Source organism: Papilio polytes, unplaced genomic scaffold (genome assembly GCF_000836215.1).
Source record: "Papilio polytes unplaced genomic scaffold, Ppol_1.0 DF824270.1, whole genome shotgun sequence".
Taxonomy (NCBI): domain Eukaryota; kingdom Metazoa; phylum Arthropoda; class Insecta; order Lepidoptera; family Papilionidae; genus Papilio; species Papilio polytes.
This window is the reverse complement of record NW_013524934.1, coordinates 96,904-123,439: the sequence shown is the minus strand read 5'-3', so window position 1 is coordinate 123,439 and position 26,536 is coordinate 96,904. Positions and strand designations below refer to the sequence as shown.

At 39.4% G+C, this 26,536-nt stretch overlaps 2 protein-coding genes across 5 annotated transcripts; one reads left to right on the top strand and one right to left on the bottom strand.

Moving 5' to 3' along the window:
- Positions 1 to 5,566: 5,566 nt before the first annotated feature.
- Positions 5,567 to 14,814, top strand: LOC106104654. Of its 2 annotated transcripts, none has more exons than XM_013284775.1 (11): positions 5,567 to 5,674; positions 10,257 to 10,316; positions 10,389 to 10,598; positions 10,712 to 10,798; positions 10,928 to 11,161; positions 11,267 to 11,473; positions 11,575 to 12,373; positions 12,448 to 12,875; positions 12,948 to 13,067; positions 13,180 to 13,371; positions 13,439 to 14,814. In XM_013284775.1, the coding sequence occupies exons 1-11, from the start codon at positions 5,623 to 5,625 to the stop codon at positions 14,425 to 14,427; spliced, it is 3,378 nt and encodes a 1,125-aa protein (XP_013140229.1). In that variant the 5' UTR covers positions 5,567 to 5,622; the 3' UTR covers positions 14,428 to 14,814. The 2 variants fall into 2 exon arrangements, with proteins under 2 accessions (XP_013140229.1, XP_013140238.1); XM_013284784.1 differs by lacking the exon at positions 5,567 to 5,674 and adding an exon at positions 5,786 to 5,868.
- A 72-nt stretch (positions 14,815 to 14,886) lies between these two features.
- LOC106105508 (protein rhomboid-like) lies at positions 14,887 to 25,583 on the bottom strand. Of its 3 annotated transcripts, none has more exons than XM_013285882.1 (7): positions 25,546 to 25,583; positions 18,480 to 18,583; positions 17,789 to 18,187; positions 17,528 to 17,680; positions 17,165 to 17,340; positions 16,862 to 17,052; positions 14,887 to 16,741 (listed from the first exon to the last, which is right to left on the bottom strand). In XM_013285882.1, the coding sequence occupies exons 2-7, from the start codon at positions 18,507 to 18,509 to the stop codon at positions 16,617 to 16,619; spliced, it is 1,074 nt and encodes a 357-aa protein (XP_013141336.1). In that variant the 5' UTR covers positions 18,510 to 18,583; positions 25,546 to 25,583; the 3' UTR covers positions 14,887 to 16,616. The 3 variants fall into 3 exon arrangements, with proteins under 3 accessions (XP_013141336.1, XP_013141318.1, XP_013141328.1); XM_013285864.1 differs by lacking the exon at positions 25,546 to 25,583 and adding an exon at positions 20,356 to 20,435; XM_013285874.1 differs by lacking the exon at positions 25,546 to 25,583 and adding an exon at positions 19,422 to 19,983.
- Positions 25,584 to 26,536: the final 953 nt, after the last annotated feature.

Here is a 26,536-nt window from a genome sequence, read left to right as displayed (position 1 = left end):
AAATGTTTTTAACTACTAGAAATGCGGTCACTGACTCGAATCTCTTGATGTAGGCTCGATGAATATTGATGGACGATATCGCCTTGAAACTTACCAAAGTTGGCACAAAAATCTGACCAAACACACAAGTCACAAACGTATGTTAATTAATAGATATGAAAAAAAAACAAGTTTGATCGTGTGTGTGTTGCGATGCTGATTGCTGCAGGACCCCGCACCCCGCGGCCTCGCGGCTCCACGCCCCGCGGTCTCGGGGGTCAACACACGCTGGTAAGACGATGACTATTTAATGACCTCAGAAACATTTTTAAAAACGGTTCTACCTTTGTACGGTTGCTTTCTTAACTATGAATATTATTGCAAATTGAAGTTTTATTAACATTTCATGCTTACTGGAGATATTTTTATATTTTTTCTTCCAGGAGGCTCTATACCTTTTTTCGTTTCTGCTTTGTTGATGTTTAAAGAAGTGTCTGCAATTTATTAAGTTTACTGTTTTGTTGTTGGGAAGCATCCCTTAAACTTTGATATACCTCAATAACAAGAAAATTTTCTACTCTGCTTATAATTACTTCTGATTACGAAAAAGTGCATATTTAATAAGAAAACAAACAGTTATATTTTCAACAGTCAGACTTAGAAAAGGGATGTAATTAGAGGAAACAGTCTCTTTCGTTGCACAACTTGTCTTTACAAAACTAAGTACTCATCGCAATGCGGCCGCGGAGAGCGTCTGCACCTCGGCGACTGAAGCTGCGCTTTATGCATCTTATGTAATGCTAAGTTATTGTTGCTCACATTTTAATAGACGTCGTTATACTCATCTCATCTGCTAAATCTTTGCCTTTGTGGATTACACTGTTTAGTACAGTGGTTGTAAAACTTCTTTCGACTGCCATCCGATATGTAGGAAGAGGGTAACTCAGGTCGCGAACGTTGCTACACTGCTGCGGTTAACTTAATTGGTACTCAACAACTATGTAGAAACGCATTACAATATTCAAATTATGACATAACCAATGATGCCAATTCGTGACACACATCCACAGACAGATGGACACGAGTCGTTGCGAAGGCGGACGGCATAAACATTATTTTATTGTCGACCTTCACCTCTGTTTTTGTAGAAGATCCTTCTTTAAAGTGCCTCCATAAAGGGAACTCGGTTTCACAATTGAATCGACGATATTTTATCAGGGTTAAAACTTAGTACTTACTCAGAAAAGTCCGGCACCTCCATTGGCGGCGCGCTCTTGCATCCGCGCTGCAGTGGTCTGTGTGCGACTGCACATAAATGCTGTATCATGATGCACTGCTTACCAACTCCTTAAGACCACTTAATTATCAGGCTGACTGAAATGACAAGTTGACAAATGGGTCGGCAGGTCCCACACACACACACACAGTTGCCAAACTATTTACTATATCATTAAAACTATTATCATAATATCAGAACTGTAAATATGTGTCACAATATAACATCTGTACCCTCATGAGGAGCAACGCGCGCGCGGGTCGTGAGTTGCGATTGCAACACGTAGCGTCTCGAGTCTCGCCACTGGAATCGACAATGGTGGCTTTAGAGTTGCTGCCGGGACGAGGGGAAAGTGTTTATAAGACTGAGACAAAAATCACTTGACAGGCAAATTTACTGTTTTAAATATCGGGTCACTGATTACTATATTGCTTGACACAAAAGCTGACACTGTTAGCAGCGTAAGGGTTGAGAATTGTCGAGAAGTAACGGAAGAAGAATAGATCTTCTACAAGACCTTTTAAAAGTCGTCATCAATGGAACATTATCCTCAGAGAATATTGGTCGTCTATGAACTAAAGATAATCAAGCGAAACACTATTTAAACTAAACTGTATACAAACAATAATTATTTAGTGAAATGAAGTTGTTAACTATGATATTGTGACGCTAAATGCTCGCAGTGGTTATTTTCCTCCTATGTAGTGATTCTTTCCATTCAAAACTTTCTTCTCATGTAACGTTAACATAAAATTAACATTAGTACGCCGCACACGAGCACACAGACAGGAGGACAGTCGCGGCAGTACGCGAGCTGTGCGCGGAATCACTATGTTACATTTGAAGTATGAAGTCGGTTAAAAAGAGCTTGATCGGTTACTAAATCATATTAAAAAAGTATCACATAACTTTATAGGAATGTTTTACGATTGATTGTTTTTGACACATCTCCTGTTTTCAAATAACACACATTTTAATTAAGAGCTTATACCTAGTTTTGTAATAGGAAAGGTGCTGTCAGCCGCCCCCAGTTTAGGTTTTTGATAGGCAAGTTAAAAGCTCTTGAATGCAAATTGCTATTTACACTTGGATATTTCTTTTGCTTGAACATTACCCCGGGTGTACACTTAATAGTTTTTTTAACAAAATAAGTGCTGTGAATGTACGACCCGTGCAGCTGTTTTGTCGGCTGCTAAAATTGTATTTTTGCATATTGCTATTTTTATTTGAAAGGCGCATTTGCTGCAAGCGCCTGCGTTTTAACAACATCATAATGCTTACTAATAATAATGATATTATGTGAATTTACAGTACATAATTATTTGTATAAGGACCATTTCATATGACATCTTCAAACACATAATTATTTCCAGTTCCTGTATACAGATATGCGTCATGGCATACAGGGCACGGCAAGATCCATGTTTGCGAGAGCGCGGGGAGGTATCCCGCGGGAGATGAGCCGCATTCGTGCCTCTTTGAATTGCTTGTTGACTACGCTATAAAATGTTAACAGATTGCTTTTTGCGGTTTAATTTTATAATGAATGTGGCGGGCGGATGTTAGCGGAGGGCTCGCGGTCGGGGGGGAGCGCGCGGGGGTGCGGCGCTGCATCTCACGCCAGCTAATTAACGCAAAAACCTCCCTGTAATTGAGGCCCGCGCGGCTCGTGGGGACGCGCAGGGCTATGCCGGGGAGGTAAACGGTCATTAGCGAGATTTGTCGCAGTCCTCTCGACGGTACAATGTTGTGATCTCCGGCGATACCGCTCACGGCTTGTATAATTAAAAATTATAAGAAATGTGGTCGCTAAATGTTCTAGACGCGACTATGTTATTTGTTAAATTGTTTAATTGAATGACTTTTTCCGTGTTCTGTTAGTCAAGTATTTGATGTAGTAAACATTAAGTACATAAGTTATTTATTTGTAGGTACGTAAGTTGTGCGCAAGACATTGTTGACATGTTTCGTCGGCAATGAAACATGTCTTATTTTTTGTCATTTGCAAAATTTTCAACGAAGCAATCTTAACATTAATCGTACATTAGGTAATCAAAATGGTTGCTTAAGTTAGGGAGGACAGTGGTAGAAGAAAAGGGAAAAAAGGAGTGTGTTAGTTAACGTTCTATACAATGAAGCAGCGCCCCTGGCGGCACGCTAACGCAACTTACCTTCTCCAGGCAGCAGCGCCGCGCAGCCCGCATGCACTGATAACAATACTTTTATTGACAACTTTCGCCCTGCAACTGCAAATGTTTCTAATATTTTATCTACCAATGTATGATTAAATGCAATATGTTAGCGGTTAGTACCTAGTCGTTCTCGACAAATTCCCTTACTGTTTTAGTTATTTACTTGAAAAATGCAAGTAAATTGACGAAGGTCTATAATTAATAGAGTTTTATTGTGCAATGCCAGATAATATAGGTATTCAATTAAATGCGGTAGTTACATTTTGTTTTGGCCTTTTCTTTCCAAATGAATTTTGGTCAGTTTGCATGTATGTACACTTACTTAGACACCTGAGCCTGATTGTCTTCTTCGGTGAATCTTGAAACATATGTATGGAGAAATAAGTACCAACACCATTTCCCATAGGACGTCAATGACTAAATCAGGAAAGAAGGAAATATGGCTTTTATATGAAATCTAAAAAATAAATCAGAAAAGAATAGTGAAGCGACGGCCGCAGTCACGTCGCTTCCCTGCAAGCGGCCTAATTACTAACACATATTTAATAATCCTGGAGCCGCATGCGACTTCCTGTGCCACCCTGCGCCCAGCGAGCAACGACTTGCGCTCTGACCTAAGCTACATTGTTGGAGCGATGCTGTGTGCGATTGTCTGTAACGCCCACAAAAACCACAGCCTCCGGGCCTGTGCCCGTCAGCCGGCATACAGGGAACGAGTTTACCTGCACAAGCGTTATGTATAGAGCATTGTTAAACACTTCAATAATAACTCAATTGATTTTTGTGCATATTCTTAATATCTTTTTTCAATTTATTGATCTTGTTGGATTTTTACTAACAAAATTTTGCTTTCGAGGTTCAAACGTTGATACGTTTTGTTTTAACACAATGTTACATTTTTATGTTTGTATGTATTTATATCTTTAACATGATCATGGAAATACGACACCGGTGCGGTGATACAGACCGCAGCGCGCGGTTTCATCCGCATCTTTGCAACTTTTTTTACTTTACCGACAGCGGCAGTGTTGACTCAGTGCGTTTCATGATCTCGGTGATCTCTAAAGGTACAAAGGTGGATAGAAAATTACACATTTAGTATTAGTGATAACGTTCGAGGGATCTTACTAACAAACGTACAAGAAATTGTCTACATTTAATTTGATTTTTTTTATTTCTTATTGGGATATCCCCAAGTAGAAGTCCAAGGTGAGCACTGAACAAAAGGCGCTCCGCCGCGCAAGCCTTCAAAAGCTGTCAAGCTGTAACTTAACACAATAGAGGAAATCTTAAGTTTTTTTTAAGTTAAACCGTAATCGATTGGTGTTATCTGAGAGAGGAGCGGCCGGGTCATCGACCCCGGGTCACGCGCTGCACCGCGGCCTATCAGTTTGATCCTTATCCCGGCCGAGCCGCGACCGTTCCTTCTCGGAACCTAAGATGATCGAATCACTATAAAAAAGTTAATTTTGCCAGCAGCGGACAGATCCAGTTAGTTTGTTGATACAATTATGGAAAAAACAAATGCCGCGGATTTCAATCGAAGTAGAGCTAGATAATCGTATGAGTTTTTTTTGTGGTTAAAATATACCTTCGAACATAATCATTTTTAGTTATTGTTTAAATGTAACATATAATGACCAATAAGGGAGTGGCCTGGCGTAAGCGGATTCAGTTATATTTTATTCTTACAGAATTTCTTGTCAGGACATGAACCTGAACCTTAGCCATGAGCCTGTTGCTGGCCACTGGCCGGTGTAATTTGCTGCTCTAACATGGGACGGCAGCCAGGTTTATGGTTGCGGAAGACAGTAAGAGCTTCAGCAATAAGAACATCGTCCGACATAAGAATGATCTACGAAAGCGATATTTTAAATGTTTTATTTCTTACTTAAGAAAGACAACAATTGTCATACGCTTTTAAACCTATTCTAATTTACTGGATTATTGAGGTACAATAAAAACGACGGTAGCCCTTTTCGCAAAGCTTTATAACTATTATTCAGGTGACAAAAGAAGATGGCAATTACAGTAATTACAGGCGATGGTATAATTATGAAAAGGATGGGCTTGAGGCGGCGGCGGCGGCGGCGGCGGCCGGTGCGGCTGGCCAGTGGACAGCGGCTGGCAGCAGGCCGCAGTAGAGCGCGCGGCGCGGTCGGCGATACACGCATCATGCTGGCTCCGGCGCTGAGCGTCCTCGCGCTGCTCGCGTGCGCCCCCGCAGGTCCTTTGTCCATGCAAATACGCGGTCGACGACCCCAGTGATATATGTTAAGACAAACGCAACTCGCACCGCCACTTTTTGATACGTTTTGCTTTTTTCGACCATCTGATATCATTCCCATTATTGTTTTGCTCCATCCCGGTTTTTTAAATCTTTTGTTATTTTTACCGTTATTTGTCTGTTTAAAGCCAAATGTGAGTACTTTTTGTTTCTGGTTAGGTTATGACGATACCTTCTTTGGCACGTATGTTTATTTTGTTCAATTTCAACAGCAAAAAATATAAATCCACCATATAAGTTGTACGTAGTAGTAGTAGTCGTAGTGAGCACCGTATCTCATAGAACACAAAATATTTAAAAACTGTTTAAAAACTTAACCATTTGAAAACCTATTCACTGTTTACTTTATTGACTTATGTAATAATCGTTGTTGTTACAACTTTGTTTAGCGCATGTTGAATTAGACGATACTCACATTGTCGGCCGCGAATTGTTGCTTACTATTTTGTTATGTTAAATAAAATGTGTAATAATATCTTGATACAAATAACAAAATAAGGTTTAAAGTTTAATTATTGTTTAATTATTTAAAGTTATTGTAATGTCTTGACGTTTAATAGCTTTTTGTTAACTATCGATCGATTATTTTGGTAAAAAATAATGTAATTTTTGTGCTAAAACATTTTATTATAAATTCTCAATTAGACTTGCAGTTAATCAAGCGTGTGGTAGGTATAAGTAGAGGGTGTAATAACTTAATGCGTGGTAATTGCGGAGTGTCGAGGTAAGTGTGGAGACTGAGTGGCATTGTCGGCGTAGCGGCGGCGCGCGGCGGCGCGGCGATACATTAGAGTTCAACGGGCGCGACATTACACTGCTCGAATATACAACAACATACAGTGCATAATATCGTGCGTAAAATAAATGATATTTGTTGGCAAACGTAGTATTGGTAAATAACGCATACAATTTGAGTAGTTAACTTCTCTTTAACCAGTTAAAAATGTACTCTATAACTCGCTTTGAAGAAAATATTTATACGTCATTTGCAAAAGTTTATTTATGATTGGAAAGAATCCTTTTGTATTGCTTCCTCTGTTTCCTTCTGATTACTTGATCAATTACTGGAATTATTAAAGTAATATAATCGCGAATGATCGTGAGTTACTTAGTTATTTGAAGTTTAAAGTATCGAAATCTGTGAGACATTGTAAACCTACACGAAGTTTAAAATAGATGCTTAGTCGGGGTGTACGCCGCGACACCGAGCTGCAGATGTGTGTCAGTAGAGCGGACAAAACAATAGAGCATCTAGTTATCATAACAAATGGCGTTTGCATTTCATGTTGAAAACGTTTGTTTTGTTTTGGCGCGAGCTTTGCCTTGCATCTCACTGACTTCACTAACGCGTCTTATTTATTTGCAAGTAAAGCTTGCACGGTGTCAATTACTAATGATTTAGCTGAATTACAATAACGACAATTTAACTTATATATGGTTTTTAATTTATCAATGGATTAGATAAACGCAAAAAATGGTATTTCGTGTTAACCTAGCATGACGCAATTTAAAAAATTGTTCACCGCAAAATAATAAACAAAGTCAACAAATTCAGCTCATAGTTATGTAAATTGCGTCACAAGCAAAGAAATTGTATACGTACAATCCGATGATACTAGCGACGATAATATATGCAAAGGCGACGGCCGCAAGCCCGCTAGCCGCACTGCCACATCTTGACCTTTGATAATTTAATGATTTCACAATAACAGCCTTTATTGTTATACGTTTTAAGCTCAGCAAGTGTGTATCAGGGGTCTGTTACGAATGGTCGATAGTAGTGAATGAGTTGGAAGACAAACGTAACGTGTTTGCTTGTTCGACAAACTGGAATATTTAATGGCGTGCGACGAGATGTGCCGTTGCTGTGTGGCCGGTTTACTCCACGAACGGCAGCAATGGCGGGTATCGTTTGGAAAGATTAGAAAAATGCAAAATAACGATTCATTAAATTATTAGAATAAGACCGAGGTTAAATCATTATAAGAGAGAGCGCATATTGTTTTAAACAAGAATACTCATATTAGTATTTACCACAAGTCCCGTATATTTGATGACATCCGGTTGAGCGGAAGTCCGCCGCCGCCTGCCGCCCGCGGGCTGGGAGCTGAGCCGTGGGAACCTCATTGTTCCCCGTACACTCTGAATCAGTGCAATTGTACCTTTCTTCGTACAATAGAGTATTAGTGTAGAGTTCACAAGCAATAGTCTGATCTTAATTAAAACATGAGTAAAATGTAAAAGAAAGTTGCGGTATATTTTGATATAGCAAGTACTAAACATCCGTTGTTAATAACAATCGGTCAAGAAATATTTTAACAAATTAAGTAATGTTTATAAAATATTGTACAAGAGAATATTCTTCTGTAACAAAAACCCTATAATTACATCATTACCTTGTAAAGATAGACAAAATATATAGCCTCGGTAACTAGAGAGCTTATTTTTCTATAAGCTGTATCCACAATCATTCTATAAAACCTTAGATAGAGAACTCGTTCATATTTGTTATAATCGCTTTACATATTTCAATTCTATCCAATGTTAATCCTGAAACCTTGATTTGATGATTTTAGATTAATTAACTACTGTTATTAAGTATACCGTTATTTCCGACATTCATTCAAATTGCGTCTAGAAAATTCGTCTAATAATTTCGTGTAGACGGGAACTGTAACACGCATTGAGGTCGGCGCGGCACCAATGGTCTATTGTTTTAACAATTAGACAATATAATCAGGCCGCAATTTGCGAGCGACGGCAGAAAAAAAACCAGATCAAATGTAACTACTGTAGGCATTTTGGTGTTTTTAACTTTAAACGCAAGCTTTTGTTTTGGAAGGTTAAGTGCTTAATAATGATTTTAAGTATTTTCTCATGATTTGAAACACGAATATTGTACTCCATAACCAATGAGGCAGTGAAACGTGCGCAGGTTTGTGTGTGTTTTTTTTTGGGAGCAATCTAAGCCATAATACATTGAGGTACTAAAGGTTATTCTTTAAAATTTTTAAGCACAAATACATATACGCGTATGTACATGACATGACACATTAAGCATGTTAAGTAAAAAAAAATATAACAAAAACATTTCAATGTCTATTATTTAATGTAAAAATATAACTTTAATTACAAACACAATATGTAATGACTTCCGACCTTCATAATGTATATTGTTTTTAATTCAAAGTTAAAGTTAATTATAATGTAATATGTTTATCAAAGAGAGCTGCATTATTTTATATGCGTCGTTTTCCGCAGTCACAATTAATTTGTCATTAAGAGAGTCCCTTTATGTAGGCACATGTCAGAAACAACATAACTATGAGTACGGGAGCTGTTTTTCAACTGCGGCTAAGTGTGACAGTAACATTTGCGAATCGGCCACATACTGGATAAGCAACGTTGCAAGATGTAGCTAAACTTTTGTACTCATATGTTTTATAGGTAGTTAATTTAGGAAACACTGGATTGAATGTGCCTGTCATTATAATTTACAACGCTATTTTGTCGTGTTTTCACGTTTAGTAGTACCCTTGTAAATAAGACGTTATGAAACCTAATTTATAAGATAAAAATGTACTAAAACATTTTGCTAATTGAATTGGGTGAGCTAATAGAGCATTAAACATCTGCGGATTTTAATAATTTCCTGTTTTTACAGAACACATTCACAAAATCAACCTAATTATGTGAATTTGTGGCAACAACCTCAGTGCTCATGTCGTAAATCCGACAAACTTGGTGAGACCTCTTCGCTAGGACGTAGTTTCCTGTCGATCTCGCTCGTAGCTAATGAAACACGAATGTTGCGAAGCACCATTTAATTCCTTATGAGCCTCGAACAGAAGGGACTTAAGTTTAGCAATCTTGGTTTGAAGGTAACATAGACGCGAACGTTTTTATGATTAATTGCTATGCTGCCCGACAAGGAGGTCTTCGAAACAGAGTATTATTATCCTTTCATGGCGAACTAAAACTGCATTCGTGTAGAACTCGCTTTTATTTTTATCCCAGACCCCGAGCTGACCGATTTCGCAGAAATGGAAAAGTAATGTTCCCGAGGCGGTCACAATGTTGAACCATTAATTTTTATTTGTTTCTGTCTGGCAATGTGACCCCGCCCCCGCCTCGGCCCGCGCACTGCCGCCGGCCCTCAGGCCCGCCACGAGAGGGACAGGAATGGCGCGGAGTGTCCGCAACTCGGCCGTCATCTCCTCGCAGTTTTTTGCTTCTGGCGCGCCCGAGTTGGGCTGTCCACACCGCCTGGCCAGGTGTACCCCACAACCAGTTGCAGCCAATTTGATTTAATTTTGATTATTGATTCTGTTTGTGTTATAAATTTAAAGGATCTAATTATAGTACATAAACGTTAATCAGGTTCGTGTTGCTGATTAATAATCATGCACTCTACACAACTGGTTAATCATATTAGGCGGTGCGAGAAGTGTTGTCGTGGGATAAACATAAATCTATTAATTAATAATTGTAATGTTATATTTTTACAATGTAATCGTTACAGTAACCGCCAGAGGCGCTGCAGCGAGACATGTGGTGTATGGACACCAGGATACAACCCGAGGTAACTATTTTAATCTTTATATCAACAAAATTCTAAAGCTATGTGATAGTTAAACTATGAAATATCCGACAGACGTGGTGAGAGCGGCGATGTGCCACTACAACGGGCGGCACTACGCGGAGGGTGCGCTGGTGCCGGTGCGCGCCCCCTGCCTGCGCTGCCAGTGCGGCCGCGGCGCCGTCTCCTGCCGCCGCCGCCCCTGCGCCGCACCTCCAGTGCCCACCGACTCCTGTCATCAAGACCGCAGCTCTGACACCTGTTGCCCGCATCTGCACTGCTCAGGTCTATCACGAGTCAATCCTACCCAATTGTCATTCTCGATCCTCGGTTTAGTTTTAATAAAAATCAAGTTCTTATAATGTACTACTCTCAGAACGCCATACACGTGGTTGCAGATCTCACGGATATAGTGGAGAGTGTTCCTGACACCATCACAAAGTATGAGGAGGTGTATCCTGAAATTGTCAAGTCGCACACTCATGGTAAGCCTTTAAAATTACTTCCGACCTTCTTAATTGTCTTTATACTTAACATCGATATCAGTGGAACAACTGAATTTTTTGAGAATAATGCAAATTGGTTTCCGTTGATGAGAATAGTAATCGTTGCAGAGCACCCGGTATGTGTGGAGGCGGGCACGGCGTACGCGGCGGGCTCGGCGATGCGCTCGGCGACGGCGTGCGAGCAATGCTTCTGCCTCGGCGGCGAGCGGCGCTGCGTGCGGCCTCAGTGCTTGCGCCCGCCGCTCGGCTGCCGCGCGCGCCCCGCTCCCGGCTTCTGCTGCCCCCAGAGATACTACTGCGACCATCCCACGACCAGACCTCCTGACGAACGCCACCTGCATGGTAAGCCACAGTTTTATATTCGATGTACGCTAATGCTGCACACGACTATTAGGTCGCTTGTATGATAATTATAGAAATTGATTACTATTTTGCGGTGTATTTCAGATTGCGAAGTGGAGGGGCAGTGGGTACCGGAGGGCGAGCGCGTGCCGTCGCCCGAGGGTGCGGCTTGCTCACAGTGCTTCTGCCTCCGTGGCGCCGTGCGCTGCCAGGCGCTGGCCTGCGCGCCGCCGCTGCTCGGCTGCCGGCCGCTGCTGGAGGCGGGCCAGTGCTGCCCCCATCAGTACCAATGTGTCTTCCAACAACGACAAGGTAACTTCTTTTTCAGATGCGGTGGCTACACGTATCACCGAATAGATAATTTTTATTACATGTTTATTAAGATACTTATTTTTTTTTTGACGTTGTTTTAGGGTTACCGGAGTTTCACCCTCAACCCATATTAGATAATACATTAAATTCGTTACAAAATAAAGATCGATCATTCCGCAGCGCTCCTCCGATGTCACACTATAATACGACGTCCGCAATGTTGACTACTGTAACGGACGCTACGGCTACTTTGATGAGTGATAAAAACGATTCCACTGCAACGACCAAAGTTAAAAGAAAAACAAGTGATTTTTCGACCCAAACAACGAGTAAAGCGACAGATGGTCTCACTACAGCAATAACAACCGCACAAAAGACGGTCAACGCCATCGCTAGCACAGACAGAACGACTTTACAGGCCGCGGAGGCCTCTACATCCGAAGACGACACCACCGAGCAGCCCGAGAGCTCCGTAAAAATCATTATCAACGGAACAATTAATTGTACTGCCGAATTGTCATCAACAACTTTTACAATAAACTCGACCAAAGCAAACGAGGTGGAGAAGTATTCTGATGTAGAAAATATCCAAGCGCGCTTACCTAACATAGCACAGAGCTTTGAATCTCACACTTACAACCCGAACGATATCATCACTGATAGAAATTACAACGAGGAGTTTGATGAAAATGAGTCTTACGTCATAAACGTTACCAGTTCACTGATTAGCTCATTGCGAACCAACAACACGGTCACCAGCCCGGCACCCTCCTCCGCCAAAGCGACGCACGCGGCGGCCGGGGACTCTAATGTCTCTCATAATAATTCCAAGAAAACCAAGGACGAGTATGAATATTACTACGACAAGCCGACGTTGCCACCGTCTTTGCCAAACTTGAAGTACTATACGTTTTCAACTTTGTTTAATTCTTGTGTAACTGCATATCCTAACTTTCATATAATTTTATTTTTAGGATCATTCCTTTCGTTGCAGCGGACGCCGTCGTGGACGATGATACGTCGTCGAAGAAGAGCCACACGTTTCATATTGTAGACAGACATGATAAATATCCCGTGTATTACCCCAGCGGTGAGGGGAAGGACGTTCCTTTCGCAACCAGACGGGAGGACTTGTATAACCCAACGCAGTTCCCAATATTTTTATCGAAAAAGGTAGAATCGGCGCAGTATCCACTGTCTGTACATGAGGTAGACCTCACGAATGAGTACCAAAGTAACGTTGACATAATAACATCAGTGCATGATTACGGCGTGACCAGCGCCCTCGGCAACGACTTGCCACAAGCGCACAAAGCTACGACCAAACTACCAGGCCACAATACTAAGTTTGAATTAGAAACACCGGTCGTCAATTTGTTCTCACCGCCAGTGGAAACTGAAGGTGCTGTAAAAAACTATTCAATTCTGCATCTTAATTCCAATTTAAGTATTAAAATGTAATGAAACGTTTTAGGAGGATTTGTCCCAAAAGACCCGGCGATAATTGATGACTTCTACGCATTGTACACTAGCACCCCGCCCGGCTCCATTATGCCACATCTAACTACTTCCATGCAACTTGATACTACCAAAGGTAAATCGTTTTTTTTTTAAATGCTGTTTTATCTCATACTGTATGGAAGCTTAATGGATCTAATAATTCAAGAAAAGTTGCAAAAAATTTATTTATTATTTACTTCCCTCAGAATGTGTGTCAGAGGACGGTCAGAGAGTGGTCGAAGGAGAAGCGATCAGCATAGCGTGTTCCGTGTGTACTTGCGCCTGGGGTGAGCTGCAGTGCGCGGCGCGGCAGTGCGCCAGCCCGCACGGCTGCAGGCGGCGCCCCGCCACCGCATCCTCACGAGACAAATGTTGTGGTGACCTCATGTGTAATTCAGGTACAAAATTTAACTTTCTATTATGATATCTACTTTTACAAAATCTCAACGCCATCTATTTTTTCAGAAAACATAACTACACCATCTCCACAGTATGTATCGACACGAAGTGTACCGGTAACACAAAATAAATCTCAGGAAATACCAGCAAATAATTCTGATGCATTTATGAAGTCAAGTATAGTGGACAATACTACATCCAAAGCGTTTACACAGACTACTGCTAAGTCAAGCGTAGTTACAATTGCCTCAACAATAAACGAAGAGTGGTTGAAAGCAGAAGTAACCAAGACCGATTTAGAACAAACTACCACAGAAAAGAATGAGCAAAGCAGCAAAGCGACAACAGTCGCTGAAGACTCGGAAAAGGAGATTGATAATTCACAGGAATATGATGACGACAGCGATGACGAGGGATTCTCATTGGGAAGTGTTCTAAAGCTGTTGCTAAGCGACAGTTACGCAACCACCACATCAGCGCCCGTAAAGCAATCGACAGTATCTGTAACACAAATACCAAATATCGTACCAAAAACAACTCAGGCGGCAACCACAAAGAAACAACCGATGAAAACCTCCTCGCCGGTCGTTTCGGTTACAAACCGACCACCGTTCATCCCCGTGAAACATCAACCACCTCAAAGTGCAATAAATCGTATCGATCACTTGATACTGGGAGAATCTACCACCATTAAGAAGATGACCCCTCGTCCAGCTGTTCAGCCATTCAGGTCGATTCCTAACAGAAAGCCCGCGCCGCCAAAATCGTACACAACTGAAAAACCTTTCATCTCATCTAAACCAGTTGGAGTTACTAAAAAAACCGATTACGTCGAGTACGCGTCCGTTACGCAGGAGAACGTCCGACCGTCCACATCGAATCACCTCGGCGGCCTGGGCCCAGGGTTCCTGAAACTGGCTGGCTGCAACATCTATGGCAAAATGTATCGAGTCGAGAGGATAATATCGGAGCTATCGTCCTCATGTCAGGAATGCAGGTGCACGGAGCTGGGCGTGCAGTGCCGCCAGCTCGCCTGCGCCGACACCGCCGGATGATGCACCACTTGTTCACGAACTGCTCGCCGTCAAACTCGAATGCACCATATATTTACTGGATTAGATAAAGTTGTACAAAGTGCGATGGATTTAGTTAAGATGTCTCATCATATCAGATCCTGCGAGTTAAGGTATCGTTAGTGCGAAAGAAATTGTTATTTATCGAATAGGTCACCGAAAACCGTTAGCGTTGATCTCAAATATAGCTGTACCATAGACATTGTATTCATTTATTTCGCACAAAATAAAGTGATACGTCGACGAATGTTTAGATTATAATCTCGGACGCCAATAATTTAAAAGATAAGAAGCTAACTTGCCAATGTAATGTTAAATGAATATTAGCATAATTACGCAACGATCAAAGAAATATAATATCGGCCATAACTGTTGTTTCATTCAAATAATTTTAATTACAATACGAGGATATACATGTTTAAAGAAAAAAGTACGAGTATATCATAGTAATATTGTATTTAATAGTAAACACATTAAGTATACAAAGATGTTAAAAAATTGCACTTAGACGTAGATGTAGGACCATTGCTACTATAACAATGACACTAGAATCACAACCGGGCAGAAATGTTTTGGAGTCGGCAGCAGTTAGCCTTTCGCAAAACAATTATTATTTCCTTCTTTGAAATTGAGTTTACATAAGTTAAAAATGTGTAAGTACGTCATCCATAATCATAACATTAACTCAAAATATCAACAATTCCGTTCAATTTCAATTTAAGATAATTACATGACACATAACAACATGTATTTGAAATAGAAAACATTATGCATGTCACATACAAAACGAAAATGTAACTTATTTCATTGAATTTTTTATTAATAAAATTGTTTATATTATAAGAACAATGATGGCAAAATTAGTTTACATTTGTCTGCAAATTCAGAATGTTTCAAACTTAAATTTATAAATCCAAACAAACGACTAGATCACACAATATCTTTGGTGTTTCTTCAAATAAAAATACTTACACGTGACTGGAAAATAGATTTAGATCATAAGTTAACTTACAAATCTATGTAGTTTTATTCTAAATAACAATTTAACAACATAAGAGATGTCGAAATAACTCACAAATAAAGTCACAAATTTGAAATGAAAAATAAACAAACCAAAGTTAAGGTCCAAAGTATTCTTAACGAATAACATTTTTGTATATAATAGCACCCAATTTAGATGGCGTTCTTCAAAACTAACACTTACATATTAAAAATAATTTAACCTTATCAAACTTCACTAACTAAACTTAGCCAAAAGTAACTTAGTTGACTTAGATGTTATGTTTTGATACAAAACAAAATTATAACGATTTCACAGAAATCTCTTAATGCACATTTGGTGATTCTGCTCACACCATTTTGTGTACCATGACAGGGATACAACGTTTCTGATCAAAATAAACATTTACTCGTAAGAGAGTATAAAATTTTTCTTACACGATATGTGTCCATTTGCCTAAAGATATATTGAAAATAGGGTTTAATTTTTAATTTTACAAGCAACAATCTTATGTGTGGTCATTTTTGTCAACCGATAATTGTACTTGAGTAAAACGTAGTAGTTGTATTTTGTATAAACACACTTACTTACTATATTAATATGTAAACCAGTTCAGTTTGTCACTTCCTAAATAACATGCAAAAACTTACAATAGTACCAACTTTTGTAAACATTATCTACAGTACATTTATACACAATACACAAAACAAGGAAGATCTTAGCAACTAATTACTTATTAATGTTCTCTCAGTTTTTGTACTATAAAAATAGTCACATACATACATACATACATACAACCGCTGGCTATTATGAGCGTTACGTCGGTTTTAGGAAATGGGCAAGGACAAGCTTTATCCTGGTTTAGGCATAACTGTACAATCGTGATGGCATTTGTTAAAGCCACGATACAACTATTGGCTAGTAAAATCGATGTATCTATACTACAACTCGATGATTATGATGTTTTTATTGACTCAATGTTTACTGATCATGCAACACTAAGCGTCCTCACGGCATCTGAGTACAAATTCAAATACACTTTACGCCTAGTTAAGATAATTGCGGACGGACAGAGCACTTTAGAAATATCAGTCTTGAAAGCAATTAACTACATTCAGTGTTATTAAGTCGCTATGTCCTCGTGTGAGTGCGGCACCTCGGCGGCCGTGTCTCACGTGAGCTGGTCCTCCGCCTGCCACAGCGCGGGGTGCAGCGCGGCCGCCGCCAGCCCGCCCGCCAGCGCCAGCGCCGACACCACGCGCGCGCACACTATGTACCGCTCCTTGGAATTTTCACCTGCAACAATAAACGTATCTAATTGTTTAAAAAGCACAACACGATATCAAATAGGAACACATTATTAGCTTAGAAATGTGAAGGCAAACGGACAGTTTTGATTTCATCATAACAACGTACCGTTGAAGATAAGGAAGCCGAGCGGCAGGCCGGCGGCGGCGCCGAGCACGTGCGCCGCCCACGCTACGTGGCCGTAGGTGGCGGCGGTGGCGGGCGTAGGCGGCGCGCGCAGCAGCGCCCAGCTCGCTTCCGACGCGCCCAGCACCAGCACGCTCAGCGGACGGAACCACCACAGCGGCACGTGTCCGAATCTGAACAATTTAGACAGGTCTGTTGAAAGGACTAGCTGCAGTACGAGCAAGAACGTCCGAGACCGAGACACCTTATGATGATTGTGATTGATTATAAATTGAGAACAGTAACCTGAGACAGACGTTGGGCAGGTGCGCGGTGAGCAGTGCGTACACGGCGGCAGAGGCCCCCACCACGCGCACGTGCGGCTGCAGCGCGCCCGCGCCCAGCGCGCCCGCCGCCACGCCGCCCCACCACACGCCCGCCGCGCGCGCCCAGCCCTGCTCGCGCTCCAGCCGCCACCCCACCTGCGCACACTGGTACTGCCAACACTGCTTGCATGCATCATAAGCATACAAAATAATAAAGTATGCAAAATACGTATATAAACTACAATACAATAACTAACTAGATAGAAATCAATGTAGAATAAAGGACAGCAACATGATAAATGATTTAATTTGTTTTAGAATCAAAGTTTAATTTTGTACTGACCGCTAGTGCGACGAGTGCGTTGAGGGCGAGGTGAGCGTTGGTGGCGTGTACGCAGCCGTAGGTGAGCAGGCGCCAGGGCGCGCGCCGCCACGCGCCCGGCGCCCACTCCAGCTGCGCGCGCACCGCCTCCGTGCCCCACACGTGCACACAGATCTGCAATAACAATATGCACTTCTGAGAAACCGATTTAATGTGCATTGAGAAAATAAAAGATATGTAAAGAGCCGAGTGCCCGCGGGATAGTGAGCAGTGCGCACTTACTATGATAATAATCATGGTGAGTATGAAGTACGGCGGTTTAAGAACCGCGATTAGCTTTTCTTTTCTCTTTTGGAACTTCGTCTTCGTTCTCTTCGTGACGTTCGCGAGCTGGCATTTAGTCTTTTTTTCTTGTGATTTCTTTTTACTATCTTTGGACACGGCCCAGACGCCGAGGGTGAGTCCGGCCTGGAGGCGGGGCTTGGTGCCGGGCGGCAGGGGCGCAGGGCCGAGCAGGCGCCGGCTCTCCCCGGGGCTGCTGGTGCGGCTGTCGCCCCCGCGCTCCGGCTGCTCGTGCTCGAGCCAGGCGCGCGCGGCCTGCCCCGGCGGGCCCTCGGGCTGGATGCGCCGGCCCTGGTGCACTGGCTCCACCAGAGAGTCTTCGCCATTCAACCGTTCCACCTGGAGATCCGGCAGACTTTTATTAAAATTAGCCTTTCCAAGCTTTTTTACATTTTGACTTAACATTAGTCGATAAGAATTTTAATTAAGTTGTAACTCTAAGTACACAGATTAGATAACACTTGCAATTTTTTTTATGAAAATAACAATCAAATACACATTTGTCAGTATGATCGCTTATCGATACAAATACTTAGTAGTAAGTCTTTTATTTTTGTAAATTAAAATAAACCTAAGTGCGATGTTGTATATAGATTTAAGTTCCTCCGAGCTGGTATGTTTAATTGCGTACCTCTTCGGTATCGTGCGCATGTGGCGCCATGGCGAGGTGCGGCGGGCGCGGTCATCTCCCGGGGCGGCGGCTCGCGGCGGCGAGGCAGGCCATCACCACGGCATCTGCGGCCGCAATGAACACCAACACTCAGATCAAACAATATATAACGAAATTCAGGAGGAAAACGCAAGTTTATTTATAGCACAGCGCGGTATTCCCTTAAAATATTTTACCGGGAAATATTTGTATGACAATTAATTAATTGTGGTTTAGTTTGATTGTCCGGAAACATATTGTCTTATAGCTGTCGGTATTAAGGATGTTCCAGATTTATAAACTAGGTTTAGGATGTCCAGGATTATTGTAAATAAATAAATGTTATACATAGAGTTATTTCATAATTTATTTACTCCCTATTATTTTAGTTATACCAGTAATAAATTTCGTCAACAACTATCTACAATATTTATATCATTAATTGAATCTTAACTTGAAAACACTATCTCTTAACTTTTAAATGGTATTTCTAAATATTTGGTATTAAAAGTGGACAAACATAGAAGTTTAGCTAGATAACATAATTTTGTAAAAAATATGCAATTCCGGATTCCGTGGTTGCGACCGACCGATTAAGCCACTATTGCTCTACACGTCTGTACAAGATAAAGTAAACAGCTGATTACTTTTAAATATTCGTTCTAGAACATGCTGTATAATAAGCATTTTTATTGTCTATTTTCAGGCGTAGTTACTCCTATAAATGTTTACACGTAAGGTATGCTTATTGATGTTGTTAAACTTCTTGTGTACATTTGCAAAGTAAAATTAACCAGTTTAATCTTTTTAGTGAATTAAAAAGCGATTATCGCTCCAAAATTGTTATTTACTGATGAATGTACACAACAGTTAAAATTATCACACGATTACAAAGTTAAAAGAATGGAGTTTAAAAATTCTTACGTTTTATGATATGTTACAATTAATAACTTTATCTTATTATTTGTCTAGTCCGAAAAGCAGTAAAACTTAAGATTTATATGCATATTATAATTAAAGCGATGATAATGGTTAACATGACATCTGTCAACTCTTGACAGGTGTCATATTTTTTGCATAAAAATAAGGCGAAGGTTGTTACGGAACACTGAATGTAGAGTCCATAAATGAATATTTAATTATTCATAATTAAATATTCATTTATAGCTTGTACTTAGATTCTTTACTGACTGATAAAATAAAATAACCCATAATATAGTTCCATCAAGATTTAAAACATGCAATCACATTCCAAAACGCATATAAAACTGCAGCCGCGAGACTCTCTACTGCATCCAAATAATAGCAGAATACTAGTTGAGTCACGTCGACTTAGCTGTAACTGTTGTTATTAACTTCGAAGATAAAGGATAATAAAAATATAAATGCTTGTGATACATCCGGACAGACGTAATGGTTAGTATTACGCCTAATGTTAGGTGCAGGCTTGTTAATATTCAGGGAGCGCGGGTTGCAGTCGGGACGCCAACACCTGATGGCAGATAAGCATAATCTTCCACTAGCTGGCGGTGCAGCGGCGCGGCGGCGCGGCGGCGCGGCGGCGCGGCCAGCCAAACATTACTGATTTGTATGTACGCAGTTAGTTTACTCTATGAATAATATTAGTAATTATGGCGAACGGTCTGTACGGACATTGCCTTGAATATAAACAAACTCTATGGAGTACCGAATATTAATATTAAATGCATTTACTTTTAACAGCACTATTTTTGTATGAATTTTGTGTGTATGCACAATGCAATAAGAAATTTTAATCAGCATGTTTTATTTTAATGTTTAATTTAACTATAATCGATCATCCTGATATAAACTTTTACAAATGTTCTCAAAGGTTTACCTATTATCGCAGATGACTGAATGTAGTACGACGGGACCAAGACACTATCGATGCAATGGAAATAAAACACAAGAGTCACACACAGCACAGCACCAAAAACTACATCCGTTTGCGGAACGTCTTTACTTGATGAAGTTGTACGCATGTTTAAATTTGTAAATTGTTACACGCCGATGGCTAGTAGCTACTGACAGCCTTCAGGTAGTCGGGATGGGAAGATTTGAAAACAAAAGGTTTTACGACTCGAAGAAAGAATTCTTATAATCATTTGAGCCAAATATTAACAAAGAGTTTTAGTATACAAGTCTGTCGGGTAACGAATAAGAGAAATCAGTTTGCCCTATAAAATATCCATAGTTGTACATTTTTCTTAAGTCATATTATAATTAAGTAAGTACTTAGTTATGTTATAACCCAACGGGATAAGCAATATTAAGTATACATTTACACAAAGGAGAGTAATAAAAATCTTAGTTTAAAACAATTCCTGTGAAAACTTAGTTTACCATTACTATTGTTTGTTTTTAAATAACTCGGAGGCTTAAAGTTTACGTAGTAGATTACAGTAAATATGTTATTTTAGTATCCATGTTTGTAAGAAGTTTTTTAATTGACGTCATCGCCGACAGGAAATCGTGAATTACTGTATTTCCAATTATTTGTAATAAATCACGTATAACCGAATATTAAATTAATTACCTACTGTACTGATTCCCATTTTATTGCCAAATAAAGCCAGCTACACATCTTTAGTTTTAACTGCTCTTGAAGCAAGCTTGAGTGTAGCTGGCTTTTGTGACATTGTTCAACCGGGTCTGACTGAGGTCGATTCCGAAAATAGAGAACCAGTCTGTCTGTTTTTACCTTGGAATTACAGAGATATCGTCTTGAGATTAATTTATCTGTATAAGGCTGTTGTCCAAGTGTTTCTTTTTAAAACTTCAGTTACCAACGAATGATAGAATTAAAATTTCAATGTGTTAAGAATACGTGGACAAAAATTCCGGAGTTATATTTCTGGAGCCGCCGGGACGGGATCGGATGATCTACATTTATTACGAATAGCCGACGATGTCAGCGCCCTAGCATGGATTACATTTCTTTCCTCGTTAATTAGTAGTTATATTTATAAACGCTATTAATCATTCTCAAATATCCTGCCAGTTTTTTCAATCTCAAACGTGGATTAAACAACTAGGACATTTTTACATTAATTTATCAAAAGCTTCAGATGTCGGCAGATGTATTTCATAATAATAAAAATTGGTCTTCTCTTGCGTTATTTTGTGCAACATATTTGTACTGCGAATTACTAACATGTGTTATTTATTTAATTGACCTACATAAATGCGTGTTCAAAGAATTTCTAATTATGAGGAAAACCAACTGATTGATTCACCAGACGACGAATTATTATAATATTGTTGACATTTTTTATATTATATGGACAAAATGTTATTGCCCTGGTTAGCCAATTATAAGCTAAAGAGATATTGGGAAATAAGGTAAACTGTATACTGTTTCATTTTCGTATTTTCGTATTAACTCAAACGATCGTGGATATTTTTATTGTAATATCTTATGTGTTGCAGATGTGTCGAAGGCCGCGGTGTAGCTCGATGACGGCCACAGAGCAGATACGAGCGAGTACTCTTATGATATTTATTGCAGTAGTAAAACGCTTATAAACTTTGCGATGTGGCGATACTGCGATGGGCGCCTCTTCTATTTCAATGTCAATGACTAATATCGATTTGGAATATTTTAAAATTGGTTTGTTACGTAATCGACTCAACCATGCTAATACATTTTTTTACATTATAGCCTCTCCATTTGTTTCATATCGCTCGCATTATTTAAGTTAAAGGCTTAAGTAATTGAATTTAGTTTCTCCGCCAAGTAAAGTAGTTAATTCTTTTTCGGCTTTCGAAAATGGTAATTGAAACATGACCCGGCAAGGCCGCGGTCTGGGCAAGGTCAATCGGCAGTTAACGTATGTACAATCGGGAAAACTGGCGGTGTTCCACAATAAAAGCTACAACCGTTTGAATATTTGGAAACAAAACGCGAAACAAACATATTGATGTTTACGCAGCTTATACTAAAAAAAAGTCGGTTAGTGATACACGGCTACTTACTTTTTATTATTATCCTTTCGTTAGCACTTACTGCTATCTAACGAGTGATTTGTAGGAAGAGGCAGAGTTTGTCTCGTTGCAATGAACAAGGCAATCTTCTTAAAGTGGAACACTGCGGAAGTCCGCGATTGTACTTCGGCAATATTTGTTACCCCCGCCTTGCTACATGCCTCACCTCACATCGTGTTACTAAGCACAAACAAGCGCTGAATCATTACAAAGGTTATAAAACTGAGTTATATTTAGGAAACTGCTAAGTTACTAGATTACACATTATTTCTCTTCTTTCCTTAGTTTGTTTTCCTGGAAAACCAACTTTAATGCACATATTTATAAATGAAAGTGAAATTGATTTTTTTTGTACATTTTCATATCGAATCAGACTACTAAAAAGCGCACTTATGTTTTTGTTACGGTTTGTGTACGGTCAAAGAAGTCGTTGCCATACATTCACCGAATTTGGTATATCAAAATATCAGTTGACAACAAACTATCATAGTATTGTCCTTACTTATGTGGCCGTACGGAGTGTGACCTCATTGAAGGGCGAGCCGTGTCACTGAACTATCGATTGGTGCTCCGCGCTGGTGGCGTGGTAGTGTAGCTGACGGCATGGCGATGTGGCGATGTGGCGATGTGGCGGCATAGGGCTCTGGCTCCCACGGGCGCAGCAGGTCGCCACGAGGGCTCGCAGGCCACTTGTTTGTATTGTCTAATCTATCTATTACGATCATCCTGTCACATCGATGTTGCAATACCGCAGTTAGATAAATGCGAAAGGTTAGGTGGATGTTTGTTAGAGTTTGTAGCCTAAACTGCTGAACAGATCTCAAATGAATTTGGCATAGACGTAGAGGATAGTCACTTTAGTTTATTTTTTTTATTTCACGCAGGTGGAGTTGCGGGCGAAAGTAGTATTAAATATTTGTAGCTCACGCCGGGTGTTAAACATATGAGGACCTTGTTCTGTGCGGAGTGTCTGTTGTACCAACAAAAACTAAGCGTATGGACATGCGGTAAGCCGATACTGAGCTCGTTGGCATCACGTTTACTGTACTCGTACATTGAGTCCAATCAATGTTATCAAACTGTCGCCCTCGTGCTCTACACTAATTTTCATACGAGTTTAATAACAACATACAATAACTTTTTTATTGTTATGAAACCCATCCGATTATGTTTTATTTTCGGTGCTGCGGTTTTTTATTATATTATTATACTTTTTTCTAGATATTTTCCTATTTACAATGTGTTTACTTCTTAGAATTAATAGAGAGGGAAATAGTTGTTAATTATTGTGGAGCTACGAGGGGCACGTGGACACGCACGCGTGTTCTTGCGGTCGCCGCGTCTCGCAGACACGCGCTGGCTAAAACAATGTCTACAATAAACAAGAACAAAAGACCGCAATGTTTAATTATTAATTGCATCTACTCGTACATCAGTAATTAACGGAGTTCAATCACAGTCGGGGTGTCATCTGTCTGTGTTATTGTCACACTTTATGTTTATGTTAAAGATAACATACTTTGTATGTGTAATTTTTTTTATATGAACATTATGTATCATATATTATTAACTGATAATTCAACAGCTGTAAATAAAAACTAATTAAAAAAGCTGGGTTAAGAAACGTTTTATTTACGACACTGTTAAGATATTATTTTTAGAGTAAATTAGTTACGTGTAAGTGTAAGTAAGATAGTTTGTGAGAAATAATTTAAAAAATATATTTTTAATTGAAGCAATTAATTATTGCATTCGAAGTAAAATCATTTTCCTCGATGCATTAATTATAATAAGATAATAATTATCTACAAGGCAGGGGATCAGAGAGTGTGAATTGGTTATATATGGTTTACAAACAAAGTTGTTATCACAAGCGGGCGATGTGGCTCTATACACTGACACTGAGCAGCGCCTAGACTGTTGCATTGAGTCGATGTTGCGACCACATTGACAACTATCAAAAGTTTTTTTTTTAGTTTTCGTAACTTATTGCTCAATATATTTGTCGTATATTTTGTGATATAAAAGCACAAGTAATTGTACCAAATGATTTTCTTCCAACACGAAGTGGAAAAATTTGGAATACCAGGTAAGTAAAAAATAATTATGTCAGCTTTTACTTTGGAAATCAACTGATTAAATTAATTAATAAATTAATCATTATCATTGATAACAAATTAATTTTAAAATTAACAAGTAAATATGAATAAATTAATGAAGTAAAAATAATTATTGCGCTGTTTTTATAATTGAGGCGATGTTAAAATTGAATAGGTATAATTTTTATTTTTTGAGACGTACAATCTAAGCTACGCTAAGATGTTAGCAGCGTGTGCGGAAACTTTCGAGGGAATCGTGAATGACCCAATAACACGGTCAATTCTAATTATAAAACAGACACGCGTGGTGCGGCTAAATACATATAAAAACGCACATTATGTCCATGTGTTCCAACGGATAATCCAGCGCTTGATTACTGTAAAAATGCTTCTAATTATGATTGTTACTTTAGTAATGTCGCCAGATCGCCGCTGTTATAGTGCATCTAACCTACACATATTATCTATATACTTAGTTATATATGTCTATATCAAATAATTAATCTACGCCTCTGGCGCATGCCGTGCGTTTATATTTAACTATGACATGAAATTTAAGAGTTACGAGGAGAGACGTCCCAAAGGTAAAAAAATAGAGATAAAAAATAAATGATAAAAGTCACTGCAATCTTTGTATTTATCAAAAACTTGCGATTAATAAATACATTTTATTATCTTAGATAACGAGTTATTGTCACTTGGTTTCATTTACAAATATATCAACAATGGTCTATTAATAATACGATATAGGTTTAGATTGCGGTTTGTAAAGAAATAAATAATCACACTTAACCTAATTTTAATACTAAAGTATGGTATATCAATAATTCGACAAATGATAAACTAGCAGATAGGTTCTGTATGAGAAAATATCAAGGAAATTTTTGTAAAAAATATTGTGCAAAAACAAAGCAAATTCCATGTTAATAAAAAAGTCAACTTACGTATTATTTTCTTAAATCATTAATTATTAAACATTCACGTACACGAGCGTTATTGGATTTTTTTTAAATCTTCAATTAAAAAAACATCACTTTCATTCCAATGGCAAAATAAAACTTACTATTGAGAAGAAAAACATCGTCAAAATTTTACAAGATATAAAAGTTTTGATAATGTGACACGAAAAAAAGAAATTGCGCGAAACATACGAAACACTGTGCGGCGATAGCGCGCGCCGCGACCGAGTGACGGCGGTGAGTGGTGACAGCGAGCGAAGGCGGGAACACGAACGCGCGGACACAGATAACAAACAGCTGACTGCTGCCAGACCAGACGACGTCGTGACGTCACCGCACACTACGACGTCCTTGCATCACTGATAGAACCTTTAACTTTTAAAATGATTAATTTATTAATTTGCTTATCAAATAACAAGTTGGAATGCTAACTAGCTGTTCCCGTGACGCCTCATCCGCATCTAATTATAAAAACTTTATTTTATTGTTTACATTTGTCAAGTTCTCAATTTTTATCCCTAAGTTTATTAGCGTGTAAATGTATAACGTGTCGTAAGTGTAAGTCTTTTTATTAAAGAAAGAATTATTTAAAATATATGCTGTGATTGCTGACATCCTACGCCACGAAGTGTGTTTACGCTTTATTATATTAATACAGATTATGATTATGAATGAATTAGGGGATGTACTTTTCTGAATGCACACGTATTCCAGCTATAATTCCTGTCGGTGGGCGGCAGGTAGCGACGCTGTCAGCCGGAATGAATGACGTCCCCCCGATGCACTTGAGACGGCATAAATAAAACCTGCCTGCCTCTGTCCAGATCCTCTTCACATTGCAAGCGACTCCATCGTATAATTAATGATGATAGTACACAAACTTGCCTTTAATGTAGACATTAAAACATCGTCAAAGTTAATATTTTAAAAATATAGCTATATTTTTGTTATTGATATTAACATTTTTCAACACAAA